At 44.1% G+C, this 18,543-nt stretch overlaps 1 protein-coding gene across 6 annotated transcripts in view; it reads left to right on the forward strand.

The window, feature by feature from the left end:
- Positions 1–1,517: 1,517 nt before the first annotated feature.
- EFS (embryonal Fyn-associated substrate) overlaps positions 1,518–18,543 on the forward strand; it is a 28,772-nt gene continuing 11,746 nt past the window's right edge. Inside the window, exons 1-4 of one of the 6 annotated variants that reach the window (XM_060780012.2) lie at positions 1,518–1,684; positions 5,854–5,984; positions 12,023–12,358; positions 14,947–15,045. In XM_060780012.2, coding sequence (XP_060635995.2) covers positions 5,979–5,984; positions 12,023–12,358; positions 14,947–15,045 — 441 coding nt within the window. In that variant the 5' untranslated portion in view covers positions 1,518–1,684; positions 5,854–5,978. The other 5 variants (XM_060780013.2, XM_067469748.1, XM_067469749.1 and 2 more) reach the window with 5 other exon arrangements.

The following is an 18,543-nucleotide window of genomic DNA, read 5'->3' on the forward strand; positions in this document are numbered from 1 at the left end:
GTCTGTTGGAGCTGGGTGTGAATGTTTCATTTGGCCATCTTGATTAGCATTTGATGGCCTGACAGTGTTTGGATGTGGCGTGTTACTGCTTGAGGGAATCATTTGTTGAGAGGTGATTAGCTGTCCCTGTTAAAGCCTTGGCAGACCATGCAGAAAGAATCTGCGAAGCCCACCTCCTTCAAGATGAACTGAACCACCTCAACTGGGCTCTCCAGGCCAATGGAGACTCCACCTCAGACTTCAGAAGAGCTGCAAGACCGAGAACAAGCCATGAGAATAAAGACGAAGATCCACCCAGAGGAAAAGTGTTCTTGCCATACATCAAGGGAACCACTGACCGCATAGGGAAGCTGATGAGGAAACACAACATACAAACTATCTACAGACCCACCAAGAAAATCCAACAAATGCTACGTTCAGCAAGGGACAAGAGGGATCCTCTCGCTTCTGCAGGAGTCTACCGTATACCATGCAGCTGTGGACAAGTCTACATAGGGACCACCAAACGCAGCATTGCCCAAACACGAATCAAGGAACATGAAAGGCACTGCAGACTACTTCAACCAGAGAGGTCAGCCATAGCAGAGCACCTGATGAACCAACCTGGACACAGCATATTATTTGAGAACACAGAAATGCTGGACCACTCCAACAACCACCATGTCAGACTACACAGAGAAGCCATTGAAATCCACAAGCACGTGGACAATTTCAACAGAAAGGAGGAAACCATGAAAATGAACACAATCTGGCTACCAGTATTAAAAAAAACTCTAAAATTAGAACAGCACAACAACAGAGAGGAAACAAACAAGGACATCTGATCACCTCTCAACAAAAGTTTGCCCTAGGCACTGCCAGGCAATCAAATGCTAATCAAGGTGGTCAGTTGAAACATTCACACCTAGCTCCAGCAGACAAGAGTCCTTTGTCCCACCCTGGTCATTCCACAGATATATAAACCCTTTTTCCTAGTTCCAACAGACCTCACTACCTCTGAGGATGCTTGCCATAGATGCAGGCGAAACGTCAGGATTGTCTCTAGAACATGGCCATATAGCCCAAAAAAACCTACAACAACCCAGTGATTCCGGCCATGAAAGCCTTCGACAATACATTGTCCCTGTTTGTTTCTTGTCTGGAGTTCACCTGTGTTTGAGTGTTGTTCTTTATGTACTGTTATAATTTTAGAGTTTTTTTAATACTGGTACCCAGATTTTGTTCATTTTCATGGCTTTTTCCTTTCTGATGAAGTTGTCCACATGCTTGTGGATTTCAATGGGGATTCTGAGGATGAGATTTCCACTGAGTCTGTGTCTGTTCCTCAGGTTGAAGTTCAGGAAGGGGCCTGAAGCTGTTAGGAATGGTGGGAGTTGAAGTCCAAAACCCCTGAAGGGAGGACCCAAGTTGGCCCATGTCTGCTGTAAAGGATGCTCCCAAGGTTGCAGCAAAGTGGAGCAGGGTGTTCTTAGGACCCAGGACTGAAAGGCAGGAGGAAAGAGGGAGGGGAAAAAGGAGGCTGGGGGAGGAATAGACGTGTGTGCCCTGGGCGAAGAGGGAGGGGGGCCTCGGGCTCCCAGCCAAATCCATCTGCCTGCCCTTTCCTTGCCTCCCCTCCATCTCCTTCGCCTTCTCTTTCTGCCTTTCTCCGGAAAGCCAAGCGAGAGAGAGAAAGAGAAAGAAGGTAGAAGGGAAAGAAAGGAGGAGAAAGAGCTTGCTGGGTCAGGAAAGGGGAGGAGGAGGAGGGGGGGAGAAGGAGGGAGGAAGAAAGAATGGGGAAGAGCTGAAAGGAGGAGAAGAGCCGGCTCAAGACTTTGGGGGGTGAAAGGCGGAAGAAAGGAGGAGAAAATCCCCCCATCCAGGAGAGGAAGAAAAGGAAAGGGTCAGCAGCCCCCAGCAGATGGGCGAGAGAGAGAAGTAATCCTCTGCGGGGAAAAGCAGATTGCAAGAGAAGGGAGAGAGAGAGAGAGCAAAAAAAGCAGATTGGAAAAGAGGGAAAGACTGCAAAAAAGAAAGAAGAGCAAAAAAAAGCAGACTCCAAAGAAAAGAGAAGGCAGGTGGCAAAAAAGAAGAAAAAGCAGGCTCCAAAGAAGAGAGAAGAAAAGGCAGGTGGCAAAAAAGGAAGAAAGAGAAAAAGCATGCTCCAAAGAAGAGAGAGAAAAGGCAGTTTGGAAAAGAACTGAGAGAGAGAAAGGAGACTGCAAAGAGGGAAAACTGAAGACAATGAACTCAAGGCGCATGCTTTGAGCCTTTTTCTGCCTCCTTTTCCTTGCTCGCTTTCTTTTTCTCTTCTGGTTCCTTCCCTCTCTACCATTCCTTCCTTGTGAGTTTGCCTTCTGTTCTTTCCTTCCCACCGGGTTTTCTGCCTGTCCTTCTGCCTGGTTTGCTTTCTCTTTCTTTCCACCTGATTGTGCTTTCTTTCCACCTGATTTTCTCTCCATCCCCTTGATTCTCTTCCTTCCAAACTTCTCTCTCTCTTCTGCCTGGTTTTTTTCTCTCTCTCATACTTGTTTTCTCCTTCCACTTCATCTTTCTCTCTTTCCACCTGATTCACCTTTTCTGTCTCCACCTCATTTTTGTCTTTCCCACCTCATTTTCTCTCTTCCACACTTGATTTTTCTCTGTTCACCTGATTTGTGTTTTTGAGTTCCTTCTTTCAGATTTACTTTCTCTCTCCACCTGTTCTCTCTTCCAAAACTTCTTTTCCTTTCCTCCTCGGTTTTCTTTCTCTCCACTTGATTTCCTCTCTTTCAGACTTATTTTTCTTTCTCCTCTTGGTTTTTTTGTCTTTGGTTTCCTTCTCCTTCAGACTTTTTTCTTCTGGTCACTTGATAGTTTCTCTCAACTGATCTTTCGTTTGACAGAGTGTATCTGTTTTTCAAACCTTTTCTCTCTTTCCACCTGATTTTTTTCCTTGGTTTTCTCCCTTTTTTCAAACTTGTTTTCCCTCCCACTTGATTTTCTCTTTCCTTCTGATTCATTTTTAAACACCTTTTCTGTCTCCAACTATATTTATCTTTGACTTTCTCTCTTCCAAAACTTATTTTCCCTTCCTACTTGGTTTTCTTTCAATCCACCTGATTTCCTCTTTCAGACTTAGTTTTCTCTCTCCTCTTACTGATCTTTCGTTTGCCTGAGTGTATCTGTTTTTCTATTTTTTTCTCTCTTTCCACCTGATTTTTGTCCTTGTTTTTCTTTCTTTTTTCAAACTTGTTTTCCCTCCCACTTGATTTTCTCTTTTTCCTTCTGATTCGTTTTTAAACACCTTTTCTGTCTCCACCTGTTTTTATCTTTGACTTTCTCTCTTCCAAAACTTCTTTTCCCATCCTACTCGGTTTTCTTTCAATCCATCTGATTTTGTCTTTCAGGCTTATTTTTCTCTCTCCTCTTGTTTTTTTTGTCTTTGATTTCCCTCCTGTTCGAACTTGTTTCTTCTGGTCACTTGATTGTTTCTCTCACCTGATCTTTTTTTTTTTTGCCAGAGTATATCTGTCTTTCAAACTTTTTCTCTCTTTCCAGCTAATTTCTGTCTTTGGTTTCCACCCAGTCTTTCCCTCTCCAATCTCCACTTGATCTTTTCCCCTTCTATCTGATTTTCTCTTTCAAACTTAATTGGTTTTCTCTCATCCAAGCTTATTTTCTCTTTCCATCTGATTATGTTCTAATTTCTGCCTGATTTTCTCTCTCTTTTCAACTTGTTTTCTCCTTCTACTTGATCTTTCTGTCTTTTCACTGATTCCTTTTTTTAAGCATCTTCTCTCTCTTTCTCCTCTTCCACCTGATTTCTTCTTTCTTTGCACCTCTTCATTCATTTTTCTCATCTGCCGTATGCTTTCCTCTCCCTCTCCTTACATCTCTTTCTTTTTCTCCCATCTGGCTTTCTTTCTCCCCCTCTTTTCTCTCCTCCTTTCCTCATCCTCCACCCTCCCTCTCTCCCTCCCATTCATATGGCCAGAGCATCCTCAGCTATAATTTCCCTTTGGAGTCTGGCCATTGCATCCAGCAGTTTAGGTTTGTGCCACTTGGACGGCGCGCCTTTCTCCTGGGCCTGAGGAATTGCTACTTTGGGAGAAGGGGCCCAGCACCCAACCCTTTCATTATGGCTTTGTGTGGCAGCCAGGATCCCAGCTTTACATGCAAAAAGCTCTAAACTCTTCCATTTGTGAGCGGGGCGGCCTGCTTTTCCTTTGAAGAGCGTCCCTCCTCCACCAACGCTTGCAGCAAACCAAGCCTCCCAGCCTCAGCAGAAATTAAATTTTGTCTTTCTACAAAGGAACCAAGGATAATAACACTAAGGATCTGACAGATCTATGGTTCCCCCAAAGTGAGGAACATCTGGGGATCTGTTCGCCAAGCCCTTATTTAGAACCCACAAAGAAAGAGCAAAGCCTTGCAGACTTTTTGAAAGTTTTGTAGTGTTAATGTGCAAAATGCAAAACTCTTTTCTAGCTGACGGTATGAATTTTGCTCCCAACAGCTGATCTGGATTGGTCTAGATTCTGCTACCACTTTTTCTGGATTTTCAAGTAGCCCTTTGTTTGTCAGCTCTTGTTCTTCTCGAGACAGCCCCCATTTGTTTATCTTTGTATGTTTTTATTGCAGCACGTGCAATTTTGGACTTTGTCATTGGTTTGGACTACTGTGCTCTTTCTGGATCTGGATTGGATGAAATAGACCTGCTAGAAATACATCTCTTTTTGCTACAGTTTGTCTTGGGAGTTATCACTGGGTGTGCTTCTTCTGGACTGGAAACAAAACTGTATGCAATTCCTCAAAATTTGCAAAAGATTTTTGAATAGTTCCAGAGGATGATTATGTCCTATGTGCTTGGAAAAATAGCAAGATTGAACTGTTTTCCTCTCTTACTTTCTCTAGAATTCTGCGGCTTTTGAGTACTTAGCTTTCAAGATGAAAAAACTAGGGTTTTTAATGAACCGAAGTTGAATTTGCATGCATTGTGATTTCTATAAAGTTGACTTTTTGGAACTTGCTGGGAATTGGTGTGGCAAAACTCCAAATACATTGGTAATTCTTGAATTTCAGTAAGCATCTGGGCAATACATTTTGCAATTGGGAGGAAGCTGGAAACCAGACCTCAGCATTCAGTGAGATACATATTTTGAGGTCTGGAGTGTGTTTGCCAAAACATCTGGATATTTTGATGCCCATTGCCTTTAATTCTCAGGAGGAAAAAGTAACCTGCAGGATTATTTTTAAATAAACCCAATATTCTGGATTTTCTTTCCATTTATTCTGAATCTGAGAATGAAATTGGGATCCGAAAAGGACACTGGGAACTGTAAATTGGGACTTTCCAGCTGCCATGCTTTCTGTATCTAAGAGGAAAGTTCAGGCTTTCTGGATTTCATGACACTGCAGAATCGGTGTGCCAAGTTGTGTTTGCATGGTTTTTATTTTATTTTTATTTGTGGAGACTTCTTGTAAAGGTCTCTCTTTTGGCTTGCGATTCCTCCCTGCGGTTGCAACACAATTCCCTGTTCAAGCATGTTGAGTTTACGCCCAGCCTGGCTCAATCCATGCAGCCAGGCCTTTTTCCCAAATGGCTTTTCTGGGGCAAATGTGCTGACCAAGAGATTTGGGAAGAGTTAACAAAAACGTCTGGGAATAAAGGAGAGACAGAAAGAGAATTGCAAACTGTCCAGAGAAGCCTTTGTCATCCAGATACAGGGCTTGGTTTCAGTGGAAATGTATATTTTTCTCCTGCTTGGCAAACTTATAATATAACATTGCCAACTTTTCTCAGTTTGCTTTTTGTATCAGTCATCAGGTCTTCCAAAAGAACTGGATCTTTAAAGACTCTTCATTTTCTCAGGAATCTTTTCTTCTTTCCAGAGCAGTTCAAGAATCACAAATGCACATGAAGCCAGGATGTCGAACATCAAAGGAATGGAGAAGGAATAATTGGTAAACACGGGTCCTCGGCGTTGGATAGCTTAACCTGCCTTTGGAGAAGCAAAATGTCTGTAAGTATGCTCAACCTGGAGAGGAAAAGCGAGAATTAATTTATGTTTGCAGGAATCTAGTGTAGAGACAAGGAGGAAGAGCCCTTTTGACCTTGGAGGGCAACTAGGTCACACCATTTTCTGATGCACGCTTGGGCAAACTTTGGCCCTCTGGGTGTTTTGGACTTCAACTCCCACAATTCCTAACAGCCTGCTGGCTGTTAGGAATTGTGAGAGTTGAAGTCCAAAACACCTGGAGGGCCAAAGTTTGCCCATGTCTGAGATAAAGAGATGTATGAACAGAAAATGTATTGGAAAAGGAGGAGAGGGATAAAGTGCTTTTGGCCACTTCTGTTCCTTAAAGTATTTCTATTCGCAACCCAATCTTCCAACAGTGTTTAATCCAGCTATCTCTCAACCTGCAGGGAGTGCCTCAACATAATGGATTTGGAAACCCATCATCCCCAGCCACAGTATCTGGGGGTGGTGTGTTTTGGAGTCAGCAGGATGAGAGAGGATGCATGGTGTTGCTTTCTCTGAAATGTACCTGGGTCCTTTTAGGTCACATTTAAAATAAGTGATTTAGCAGGTTGACCAAATAAGAATTTGAAGTTGAATTTGGATTGGGTTTGTGTCAAATTAGGTTTGCAGTCCCGTGACCTATTTGATGATTGGCGTGCTGGTGGAAAGGCCTTTATGTCCCCCAATTAGTTGTTGTGTACCTTCAAGTCATGTCCAATCTATGGCACAGGGTTTTCTTGACAAGATTAGTTCAGAAGAGGGTTGCCATCGCCTTCCTCTCTGGCTGAGAGTGTGACTTACCTAAGGTGGGTTCCTTGGTGAACTAGGGATTCAAACCTTGGTCTCCAAAGACATAGTCCATCACTCAAAACCGTTGCACCACCCTGCTTCAATTTCTAAGGAATAGTTTAATATATTAAGATGTCAGGTCCTGTGAGTGTCCTCCTAGAATAGTGTTTCTCAACCTGGGGGTCGGGATCCCTGAGGGGGTCGCAAGGGGGGTTTCAGAGGGGTTACCAAAGACCATCAGAAAACATATATTTCTGATGGTCTTAGGAACACTTTTGGCAGTGAAAGCTGAAGATCTTCCCATCTGTCCTTCCATTCCTTTTTGGAAACAGCTGGTGAATCCCCCCACAAAAAGCCCCCCTCCTGCTCTATGGAGATAGGTGAACTACAACTCCAAAATTCAAGGTCCAAAAGCCTTCTAGTATTTTCTATTAGTCATGGGAATTCAGTGTCAATATCTATTTTCCCCAAACTCTAACAGTGTTCACAATTGGGCATATTGAGTATTTGTGCCAAGTTTAATCATTGTTGGAGTCCACAGTGCTCTCTGGATGTAGGTGAACTACAACTCCAAAACTCAAGGTCATTGCCCACCAATCCCTTCCAGTATTTTCTGTTGGTCATGGAAGTTGTGTGCACCAAGTGTCATTCAATTCCATCATTGGTGGAGTTCAGAATGCTCTTTGATTGTAGATGAACTATTAATCCCAGCAACTGCAACTCCCAAATGTCAAGGTCTATTTTCCCCAAACTACACAAGTGTTCACATTTGGGCATACTGAGTATTCGTGCCAAGTTTGGTCCAGATCCAACATTGTTTGAGTCCACAGTGCTCTCTGGATGTAGGTGAACTACAACTCCAAATCTCAAGATCAATGCCCAGCGAACCCTTCCAGTATTTGCTGTTGGTCATGGGAGTTCTGTGTGCCAAGATTGGTTCAATTCAATGTTGGTGGAGTTCAGAATGCTCCTTGATTGTAAATGAACTATAAATCCCAGCAACTGCAACTCCTAAATGATAAAATCAACCCCCCCCCCCCCAACCCCACCAGTATTTAAATTTGGATGTATCGGGTATTTGTGCCAAATTTGGTCCAGTGAATGAAAATACATCCTGCATATCATATATCTACATTACGTATTGTTGAAGGCTTTCATGACTGGAATCACTGGGTTGTTGTAGATTTTTTTGGGCTATATGGCCATGTTCTAGAGGCATTCTCTCCTGACGTTTTGCCTGCATCTATGGCAAGCATCCTCAGAGGTAGTGAGGTCTGTTGGAACTAGGAAAATGGGTTTATATATCTGACCAGGGTGGGACAAAGAACTCTTGTCTGTTGGAGCTAGGTGTGAATGTTTCAACTGACCATCTTGATTAGCATTTGATGGCTTGGCAATTGTTTCGTTCATAACAGTAGCAAAATTACAGTTATGAAGTAGCAATGAAAATAATGTTATGACACCACAATATGAGGAACTGTATTAAGGGGTCACGGCATTAGGAGGGTTAAGGAACACTGTCCTAGTCCATTTGAGTCAGGATGTGGAAAATAAATACTTTTTGATCTGCACCTCCCAGAAATTCTCAGGGATTCTGGGAGCTGCAGTCCAAAAGAAGTCAAATTTCAGAGCTGTAATTTGAGTTCAAATATTTCCCAGCTGCATGGAATTAGGCATGGCTTAGATTATGATGCCACGTTTTCCCCAGTCTCCTGAAAACTTTGGCAAACTGCAGCCCTTCCATCCCTCCAGGGATCGCCCTTCTAACCTCAATTGCAGCTGGAGAACGCCCGCCCGTCCATCGGGCTTCTTGAAGGTTCTTTAAGCACCAAACCCTAATCTGAGGTCATCCTTACTGAAGATTTATTTGTCAACATGTCAACTGGTTCTTTTCTCCTCCCCAGCCTCCCATCTGCGACCTTTGAGCTCCAAGTATTAATCATCCCTCTTAGATACAGGAATACAAAGAGCATATCTCATCTGACGCGAGAACGGTATTAGGGATATATTTAATCTGGCTATTTTATTGTCCAGGGCCTCCATGGTGAGCGTTGGCTTGGCTGATAAGCAGGATAGCAACAAGATAGGAAAGAAGTGGGTCAAATGCCAAACCAGATCCCAAATTTAAGGCTGTTTGCCTTGTGGCCACCTGGCAAACAAGCCACGTAGTTTTGGATTTGTTGTGATCTTGTCAACGGATTTTCTGGGGGCTGAGAGTGTATGACTTCCCTAAAATTGCCCAATGGGTTTCTCTGGAAACCAAACCCTAGGGTTGCATCTACACCAGGCATGGGAAAACTTCAGCCCTCCAGGTGTTTTGGACTTCAATTCCCACAATTCCTAACAGCCCCAGGCTCTTTGTTTTCCGCCTTCAGGTGCTTAACAATGACATACAAATATGTTAGAAATATTAAAAATTAACTAGGCATTTTAAATACAAAAATGTGAATCAAGCACTGAAAGGGTTAAATGGATGTAATGACTCAGCAAAAGCTGCAGTAGCCCTCAGTCTGAGGTAAACCGCAGTGGGAGAAAGGTCTGTGAGAAGGCCTCACAATGTGAGGTCGGCCTTAGTGTGTGAGAGAAGCCTCTGTGTGAAGAAGGCCTTAGTCTATGAGAAAGCCTGGTGTGAGAGAAGCCCCAGGTTGAAGTCCTCATGTGTAAGTTGTATGTATTGATTATGTCACTTGGAAACTGCTCTGAGTCCCCTTGGGGAGATAGAGCTGTATATAAATAAAGTTTTGTTGTTTGTTGTTGTTGTTGTGTGTAAAGCTACTATGTGAAAACCTTAAGTCCAAAACACCTGAAGGGCCCAAGTTTGCCAATGTCTAATCTACACGGAGGAGTTGTTGTCCTAGGGCAAGTGCACCGCTTTCAAAACAATGCGTGTATGTGCATTTATATTCCTCATTTATGAGACTTGGTTTTTTTATGGCATATTTTGTCCAGCTATGGTTGATGTATCCTGTATCATTAGTGACATAATCATAGGCTGACCTTCCATCACCTTGTAACAACCCCTGTGACATCACAAGAGGGTTCACCTTAGGTCTCAGGGTTTGGTCCTGAAATCCTGTGTCCTGGGATCGCCCTGTCGCTCGACACACAACTACAGCACTCTATTTCACTTCAACTGCCATAGCAACATCCCATGGATTTGCAGTTTAGGGAGCGCTACTTAGAATTCCCAGTTTGAGAGGTCTAATGCCTCCCCAAATTACAAGCCCCAGGATTGCATAGAGGGCAGACATGACAATTATTGGGACATTATATCATTAGAATTGTGTAGCATGAATGGGCCGCCATGGCAACTCTTTACAGACAGACTGTACTAGTCTGTCCACACATTTGTGAGCATGTGTGCTTTCTTTCAAATTATTATTACTATATTTATGTATATCCCACTTTTTTCGCTCAAAGGAGACTCAAAGCAGCTATATTCCCTGGTATTGCCTGCTCTGAGAGATGGAAATAGATAGATAGATAGATAGACACATCCGTCCGAACAGACGAATAGACAGACATCATTCCACATGGATTACCTGGTCGAGATTGACCATAGAGTCATGTTGGAGGACCTTAACTGCCTATACCTCCATTTGCTTGTGTTACAGCTTTCTTTCACCTCTGAGTCTAGAAGCTGGGTTGGACTACAGTTCCCATCGTCTCCGGCCAGTTGGGAATGGTAGAAACTGTTGTGCATGGTGGATTGCGGACTGGAGTTGTCAGATCTTGATGATTTACTGACTTGAGTCTCAGAGTTTGACCCTTTTTTCAATGCAGTTTGACACCACTTGAACTGCTGTGAATCAATTCCATGGAAACTTGGGGATTGACCCTTTTTATTCAGATAGGCTTTTAAAGTTGAAGGTGTTTAACATCTAGTCAAGGGGGTAACTTTGAATATATTTTGATGGATTTTAACTGTGGCTTTTTAAGTGCTGTTTGTGTTTAATTCTGTTGTGATGTTAGCATATTTGTATATTTTAATTTGTATACTAATGCTTTTATGTCAGGCCACTTTAAGTCCCCTTTGGGGAGATAAAGCAGAGTAAAAATAAATATAATAATATACTTTATTCATATTCTGCTCTGCCTCCCCGAGGAGACTCAGAGCGGATTACGGAATACATTTATGGCAAACATTCAATGCCATTATACAGTTAACAAGAACAGACAATACTCAAACAGAGGTAAAGGCATTTCCCATCTTATTTCTGGCATCTTGGAGACTGTGCTCAATTCTGGCCACGAGGAGGTTCTGTCCCTCCATTTTCCATGTCGAGGTGCTTTTGTCATCCTTAGATGTCCTCCTGATTGATGTCCTTAAGGGCACTTTTTATTCCCTCCCTGCTAAAAGCAGTACCTATTTATCTACTCACATTTCTGCTTTCGATCTGCTAGGTGGGCAGGTGAGCTGGGGCTGACAGCAGGTGCTCATCCTGACCCAGGCTTACAGAATACATATATGGCAAACATTCAATGCCATTATACAATTAACAAAAGTAGATAATATATAGATAGAGGCAAGGCTTCCCTCTTTCATCTCTGGCATCTGGAGGCTGTGTTAGACTCGGCCATGGGGAGGTGCTATTCCATTTTCCACATTGAGGAGCCTGTAATCCATGAACGCCTTCCTGATCAAATTGCCAGCATGTTTTTCAGGGGCGCCTTTTACCTCCCCGCCAAAGTGGTACCTATTGATCCACTCACATTGCTGTTTTTGAACTGCTTGGTAAGCAGAAGCTAGAGTTGAGTGTGGGAGCTCACCCCAACCTGCGGCTTGAACTGCCAACCTTCTGGTCTGCAACATCTTCTGTAGCTGGTGATTTAACCCGCTGTACTAACTGTGGGTTAATAATAATACTTGAAGTTTTACAAGGTCTTTAGCCTTCTCCGCCAAAAAAGTGCTCTAGCCTCACCAAACTACAACCTCTATGATTCCGTAGCATTGAGCAATGACAGTTAAAGTGATATTAAACTGAATTAATTCTACAGTGTAGGTCCTCCAACATGACTCTATGGTCAATCTCGACCAGGTAATCCATGTGGAATAATGTCCGCCCATCCATCCATCCATCCATCCATCTATTTCCAACTCTCAGAACAGGCAATACCAGGGATATAGTAATAATAATTTGAAAGAAGGCACACATGCTCACAATTGTTGTCCGATTCTGGTATTGAAGTCTCAGGATCTGCTAAACCTTCCCTATATGTGATGGCCTTCTCCGCTCTCAATCTCTCAGCAGGCCCAACTCTGCCGTGCCCTTTATGACAATGCCGCCGAATGTCCGGAGGAGCTGTCTTTCCGGAAGGGGGACCTGATGGTTCTGCTCCAGCCTGAAGCCCCTGGCCTCGAAGGATGGCACTTCTGCTCCTTGCATGGCCAGCAAGGAATCGTGCCGGCCAACAGGGTCCGGATCCTTCCTCAGCCTGCGTCCCCCGGACTCACTCCTTACCAACATCACGTTGCAGCCGAGGTTTACCAGGTGCCCAGGAAAGAGGTGGCTGCAGTTGGGACGGTCTTCGAAGCGCCCCAGGAGGAGCGGAGGCAGCGGGGACGGAGGAAAGAGGAGCAAGAGGTAAGGAAAGAGGTCACAGGACCATCAAGTTGGAAGGGACCCCAAGGGTCGTCCAGTCCAATTCCCTACCATGCAGCAGTACACAATAAAAGTCCTCCTGACAGATCCCCATCTAGCTTCTGCTTTAAAATCTCAAGAGCAGGAGACTCCGCCATATTCAGGGGTAGAATATTCCGCTTTCAAACAGCATTTGCCATAAGGACGTTCTTCCTAATGGGTTGTTGTAGGTTTTTTTGGGCTATATGGCCATGTTCTAGAGGCATTATCTCCTGACGTTTCACCTGCACCTATAGCAAGCATCCTCAGAGGTAGTGAGGTCTGTTGGAACTAGGAAAGGGGGTTTATATATCTGTGGAATGACCAGGGTGGGGCAAAGGACTCTTGTCCGTTGGAGCTAGGTGTGAATGTTTCAACTGACCACCTTGATTAGCATTTGATGGCCTGGCAGTGCCTGGGGCAATCTTTTGTTGAGAGGTGATTAGATGTCCTTGTTCGGTTCCACTCTGTTGTTTTGCTGTTGTAATTTTAGATTTTTTTAGTACTGGTAGCCAGATTTTGTTCATTTTTGTGGTTCCCTCCTTTCTGTTGAAATTGTCCACATGCTTGTGGATTTCAGTGGCTTCTCTGTGTAATCTGACATGGTGGTTGTGAGAGTGGTCCAGCATTTCTGTGTTCTCAAATAATATGCTGTGTCCAGGTTGGTTCATCAGATGCTCTGCTATGGCTGACTTCTCTGGTTGAAGTAGTCTGCAGTGCCTTTCATCTTCGTTGATTCGTGTTTGGGCCTTGCTGTGTTTGGTGGTCCCTCTGTAGACTTGTCCACAGCTGCATGGTATACGGTAGACTCCTGCAGAGGTGAGAGGATCTCTCTTGTCCTTTGCTGAACGTAGCATTTTTTGGCTCTTCTTAGTGGGTCTGTAGATAGTTTGTATGTTGTGTTTCCTCATCAGCTTCCCTATGCAGTCAATGGTTCCCTTGATGTATGGCAAGAACACTTTTCCTCTGGGTGGATCTTCGTCTTTATTCTCGTTGCCTGTTCTCCGTCTTGCAGCTCTTCTGATGTCTGAGGTGGAGTCTCCATTGGCCTGGAGAGCCCAGTTGAGGTGGTTCAGTTCATCTTGGAGGAGGAGGGGTTCGCAGATTCTTTTTGCACAGTCTGCCAAGGCTTGAATGGTGCTTCTTTTTTGACTTGGGTGACAGTTGGAGTTTTTATGTAGATATCTATCTGTGTGGGGGGGGTTTTCTGTAAACGGTGTGACCCAATTGTTGATCTGGTTTACAGATGACTAGGACATCTAGAAAAGGCAGTCTTCCTTCATTTTCTTTTTCCATGGTGAACTGGATGTTTGGGTGGATGCCGTTCTTCCTAATGTCTAGGCAGAATCTCTTTCCCTGGAATTTGAATCCATTGCTCCGTGTCCTCAGAGGGACTCATGGTTCCCAGACCTTTGATCATTTTGGTCTCCCTTCTCTGGACATGTTCCATCTTGTCAAGATCCTTCTTGAATTGCTTTGTCCAGAATTGGACACAGGGTTGTTCCAGGCGAGGCCTGACCAAAGCAGAATAGAGTGGAACTATGACTTTCCTCAGTCTAGACCAGGCATGGACAAACCTGGGCCCTTCAGGTGTTTCGGACTTCAACTCCCACAATTCAATTTACTTAGATCTGTGCACATAATTCAAAAATACATCACACAGTCCTAAACACTTGGGAAGTGTTTGACTTGTGATTTTGCAATACAGAATCCAGCATATATATCTTGTTTGCTGTGTCACACTGTGTTTTTGTGTCAGTAAAATACTTTATTTATACCCCACCACCATCTCCCATTGTGCCCTGTCTCATGTACAGAGGAGGAATTGTTGGAGGCTAGAGACAATGCCATTGCTGTTGCCCGTTTTTGGTCAAAAGATATTTAGCTGCCTGCACACCTTCTATTTTTATCAGTTTTATACTAATTTAGGCAATGCTTTCGATATGAAATAATAATCTTCCATAGGGACTTGGGGCAGCTTACTAAATAGCACACAAAGAAGCCATACATAAAATGCATAATACATAAAATAAAATACATCAACATGAAAACAATATATATAACAAATAACTAGTGGAGGCTTGAGGAAGGTTGCTATTTCCAACATGAACTCTCTCTAGAAGCCAAGATGATGAAACATATCATGAGGAGGCATGACTCACTAGGAAAGACACTCATGCTTGGTTAAGGTGGAAGGCGGCAGGAAAAGAGGAAGACCACATTCCGGATGCCTAGACTCTATTGAGGAAGCCTGAGTCTGCAAGACCTGAGCTGGGCTTTTGAGGATATTGACGTAGAAGTGTCTCACTAATGGGGTTGTCATCAGTTTCAGTCGACTTGATGCAGTTATCAGTGAGAAAGAAGCCACGAAAGAGGCAAGCACTGGATACTTGGGCTGCTCAGAGCAGATGGATGCTGCTGCTCTCCTCTCTCCCTTGTATCAAGTACCTCTGTTAGCCTTGTCCAAAAGACAAAGAATTCCTACTGATTCCAGGATGCGTCGTTTGGGAATGGCAAGACACCGGTTTCTGATTTCTCCTTGTTCTTGCCAGGTCTATGAGGTGCCACCACCAGCTCGCCCCTGTCCTTTGCCCCCAGAGAGCATCTACCGGGTGCCGCGGGGCACCAGAAGAGATGGGGATCCGGCAGAGGTGAGTAGTACGTCTACTTATGCTGGGCTCTGATTTTTATTTTATTTTTGTCATGTCAGGACTGACTTGAGAAACTGCAAGTCGCTTCTGGTGTGAGAGAATTGGCCGTCTGCAAGGATGTTGCCCAGGGGACACCCGGATGTTTTGATGTTTTAACATCCTTGTGGGAGGCTTCTCTCATGTCCCCGCATGGGGAGCTGGAGCTGATAGAGGGAGCTCATCTGCGCTCTCCCTGGATTCGAACCTGTGACCTGTCAGTCTTCAGTCCTGCCGGCATAGGGGTTTAAACCCACTGTACCACCGGGGGCTCTGATCAAAACCTGAGACAGTTCCTTACGGGGTGCTGAAAACTCGCATCCCTCCCCATTGGATTGAGAGCCTGACCTGGCTTTTAATGCCCACCTGTGTATAGTCCAGGCATGGTCCAACTTTGGCCCTCCAGGTGTTTTAGACTTCAACTCCCACAATTCCTAACAGCCTAGTGGGAGTTGAAGTCCAAAACACCTGGAGAGCCTAAGCTGGTCCTTACCTGTTGTAGTCTATAGGCAGAAAGCAGTATGTTTAGTTAGAAGGAGAGCTTCTAGGAATCTGGAACAGTTGTTCTCAGCCTTCCTAATGCCACAACCCCTTAATACAGTTCCTCATGTTGTGGTGACCCCCAACCATAACATTATTTTCGTTGCTACTTCATAACTGCCATTGATACTGTTATGAATTGTAATGTAAATATCTGATATGCAGGATGTATTTTCATTCACTGGACCAAATTTGGCACAAATACCTGATACGCCCAAATTGGAATAGTGGTGGGGTTGGGTGGAGGAATAGATTCTGTCATTTGGGAGTTGTAGTTGCTGGAATTTATAATTCACCTACAATCAAAGAGCATTCTGAACTACACCAATGATGGAATTGGACCAAACTTGGCACACAGAACTCCCATTACCAACAGAAAATACTGGAAGGGTTTGGTGGGGATTGACCTTGAGTTTGGGAGTTGTAGTTCACCTACATCCAGAGAGCACTGTGGACTCTAACAATGGTTGAACTTGGCACAAATACTCAATATGCCCAAATGTGAACACTGTTAGAGTTTGGGGAAAATAGATAGTGACATTTGAGAATTGTAGTTGCTGGGATTTATAGTTCACCTACAATCAAATAGCATTCTGAACCCCACCAATGATAGAATTGGGCCAAACTTCCCACACAGAAATCCCCACGACCAATAGAAAATAGTGTGTTTTCTGATGGTCTTTGGCGATGGTCTCTGACACCTCAGGTTGGGAAATGCTGATCTAGAACATCTGTATCAATATTCTTTCCCCCTTGCCTCCATTTCCTTCCCTTTCATATACACTTAAGAATTGGAAAAGACTGCAAAGGCCACCTAGTCCAACCCCATGACATGTAAGGATACATAACTAAACAACTCCTGAAATATATCCATCCGACCTCTATTAAAAGGCTTCCAAAGATGGAGAGAACTTTCCTTAAGCATCTGGGATGTATTTGCTCAGTTTTGCTCAACTTGGTGCCCTTTCAGGTCAGCTGGCCCTTGGGACAACAAACTTTTCTTGGGTAAAGCAATAGTAATGATAAGGGGCGTCCATGCTTTCTTCCCGTACTTCTTTACATTTTGCATGTTGACAAGTCCAAAGTGTATCCTTTCAAAATTGTCACAGTTATCAGTCACCTTTTGATAACTCTGCCATTTGGATGTGCTTTGGCTCCTGCTGCTATCTGCTGGTGGGTTTGCCTGTCTCCTGCGGAGCATCGCCTTGTTGAGCAGCTGGCTCCATTTGTCGCAAAAGACAGCTGGGTCCCTCCTGGTCTCCGAGTGTAACCCTATCACAAGCCAAATGTGGAGACGGCTTGCTCTTGAACCAATTTGGGGGCTTTTTCGGGCCCTAAATGGATAGAGACTCAGCAGGCAGCGGCAGCTGGGAAGCAAGGAGGTGGCAGCTGGCTCAGACCGTAAAATTGAAGGGCTACGTTCCGAGATTGGAGGCAGCAAGTCTGGTTGAGCAAAAATGGGGCGCTCTTTGGACTCAGAGAGCATCTGTGCCAACATCTGAGACATATATATATTTTGCAGCTTCCAGAATCCCCTACTCAAACATATCCAGTAGGCAAAGGCTGCATGGCCATCTGTTGGGTAGGCTCTGATTGTGTGTTCCTGCAAAGCAGGGGGTTAGACTGAATGGCTCTTGTGGTCTCTTCCAACTCTGTGATGTATGATTATTTATGATTAGGCAACTATGAAAAAGAAAAGTTTCCAAAATCAGATTATTTTCATTGAAATACTTGTAATAATAATAGGTAAAGGTAAATGTTGTCCCCTGACATTAAGTCCAGTCGTGTCCGACTCTGGGGTGTGGTGCTCATCTCCGTTTCTAAGCCAAAGAGCCAGTGTTGTCTGTAGACATCTCCAAGGTCATGTGGCCAGCATGACTGCATGGAACGCCGTTACTTTCCCGCTGGAGTGGTACCTATTGATCTACTCACATTTGCATGTTTTCAAACTGCTAGGTTGGCGGAAGCTGGGGCTGACAGCGGAAGCTCACGCCGCTCCCTGGAATCGAACCTGCGACCTTTCAGTCAACAAGCTCAGCAGCTCAGCGCTTTATTTATTTATTTATTTTATTTGGTTTACTTTTACCCCGCCCTTCTCACCCCGAAGGGGACTCAGGGCGGCTTACACATCCAAGGCACAATTCGATGCCCATAGCATACATAATACACAATAATAAGCAATAAAACAAAATAACAAATTAGCAAACAACAACAACAACAATACATTGCATCTAAACCCGTTAAAACCAATAAAACCAGTAAAATTTCATACAAACCGATACAACCACTTCTTCCTTCTTGCCAGTCAGTGTTCGCTATCTCATGGTTCAGAGTTTTCTTCCACATTTATCAGTCCACATATATCAGTCCTGCCGGTCCTAATTGCCTGGTTGTCCTATCTAGTTAGCAGACTGCCCGAAGGCCTGGTCCCACAACCACGTCTTTGTCTTTCTCCTAAAGGACAGGAGTGATGTCGATGCCCTGATATCCACTGGGAGTGAGTTCCACAGGTGGGGGGCCACCACTGAGAAGGCCCTGCTCCTCATCCCCACCAGCCCTGCTTGAGAAAGCGGTGGAGTCGAGAGCAGGGCCCCCTCAGATGATCTTAAATTCCGTGGTGGGACGTAGAGGGAGATACGTTCGGACAGATACGCTGGACCGGAACCGGAACCCCTGCGCCACCGGGGGTTCCTGTAGAAACAATAATAATACAACTTCATTTACGTATATTCCACCCTATCTCCCAGAAGGGACTCGGGGCGGATTCCAGTCACAAAAAGGCAAACATTAAATGCCTGGATATAGCAAACAATACATACCTAATAACATAAAAATAATAACCCAACATATAACAATAAATTATAACTTAACATCTAGAATTAAGATAAACATTACCTATCAAATAAATTACATCAACATATA

Source organism: Anolis sagrei, chromosome 6 (genome assembly GCF_037176765.1).
Source record: "Anolis sagrei isolate rAnoSag1 chromosome 6, rAnoSag1.mat, whole genome shotgun sequence".
In the NCBI taxonomy this organism is placed as follows: domain Eukaryota; kingdom Metazoa; phylum Chordata; class Lepidosauria; order Squamata; family Dactyloidae; genus Anolis; species Anolis sagrei.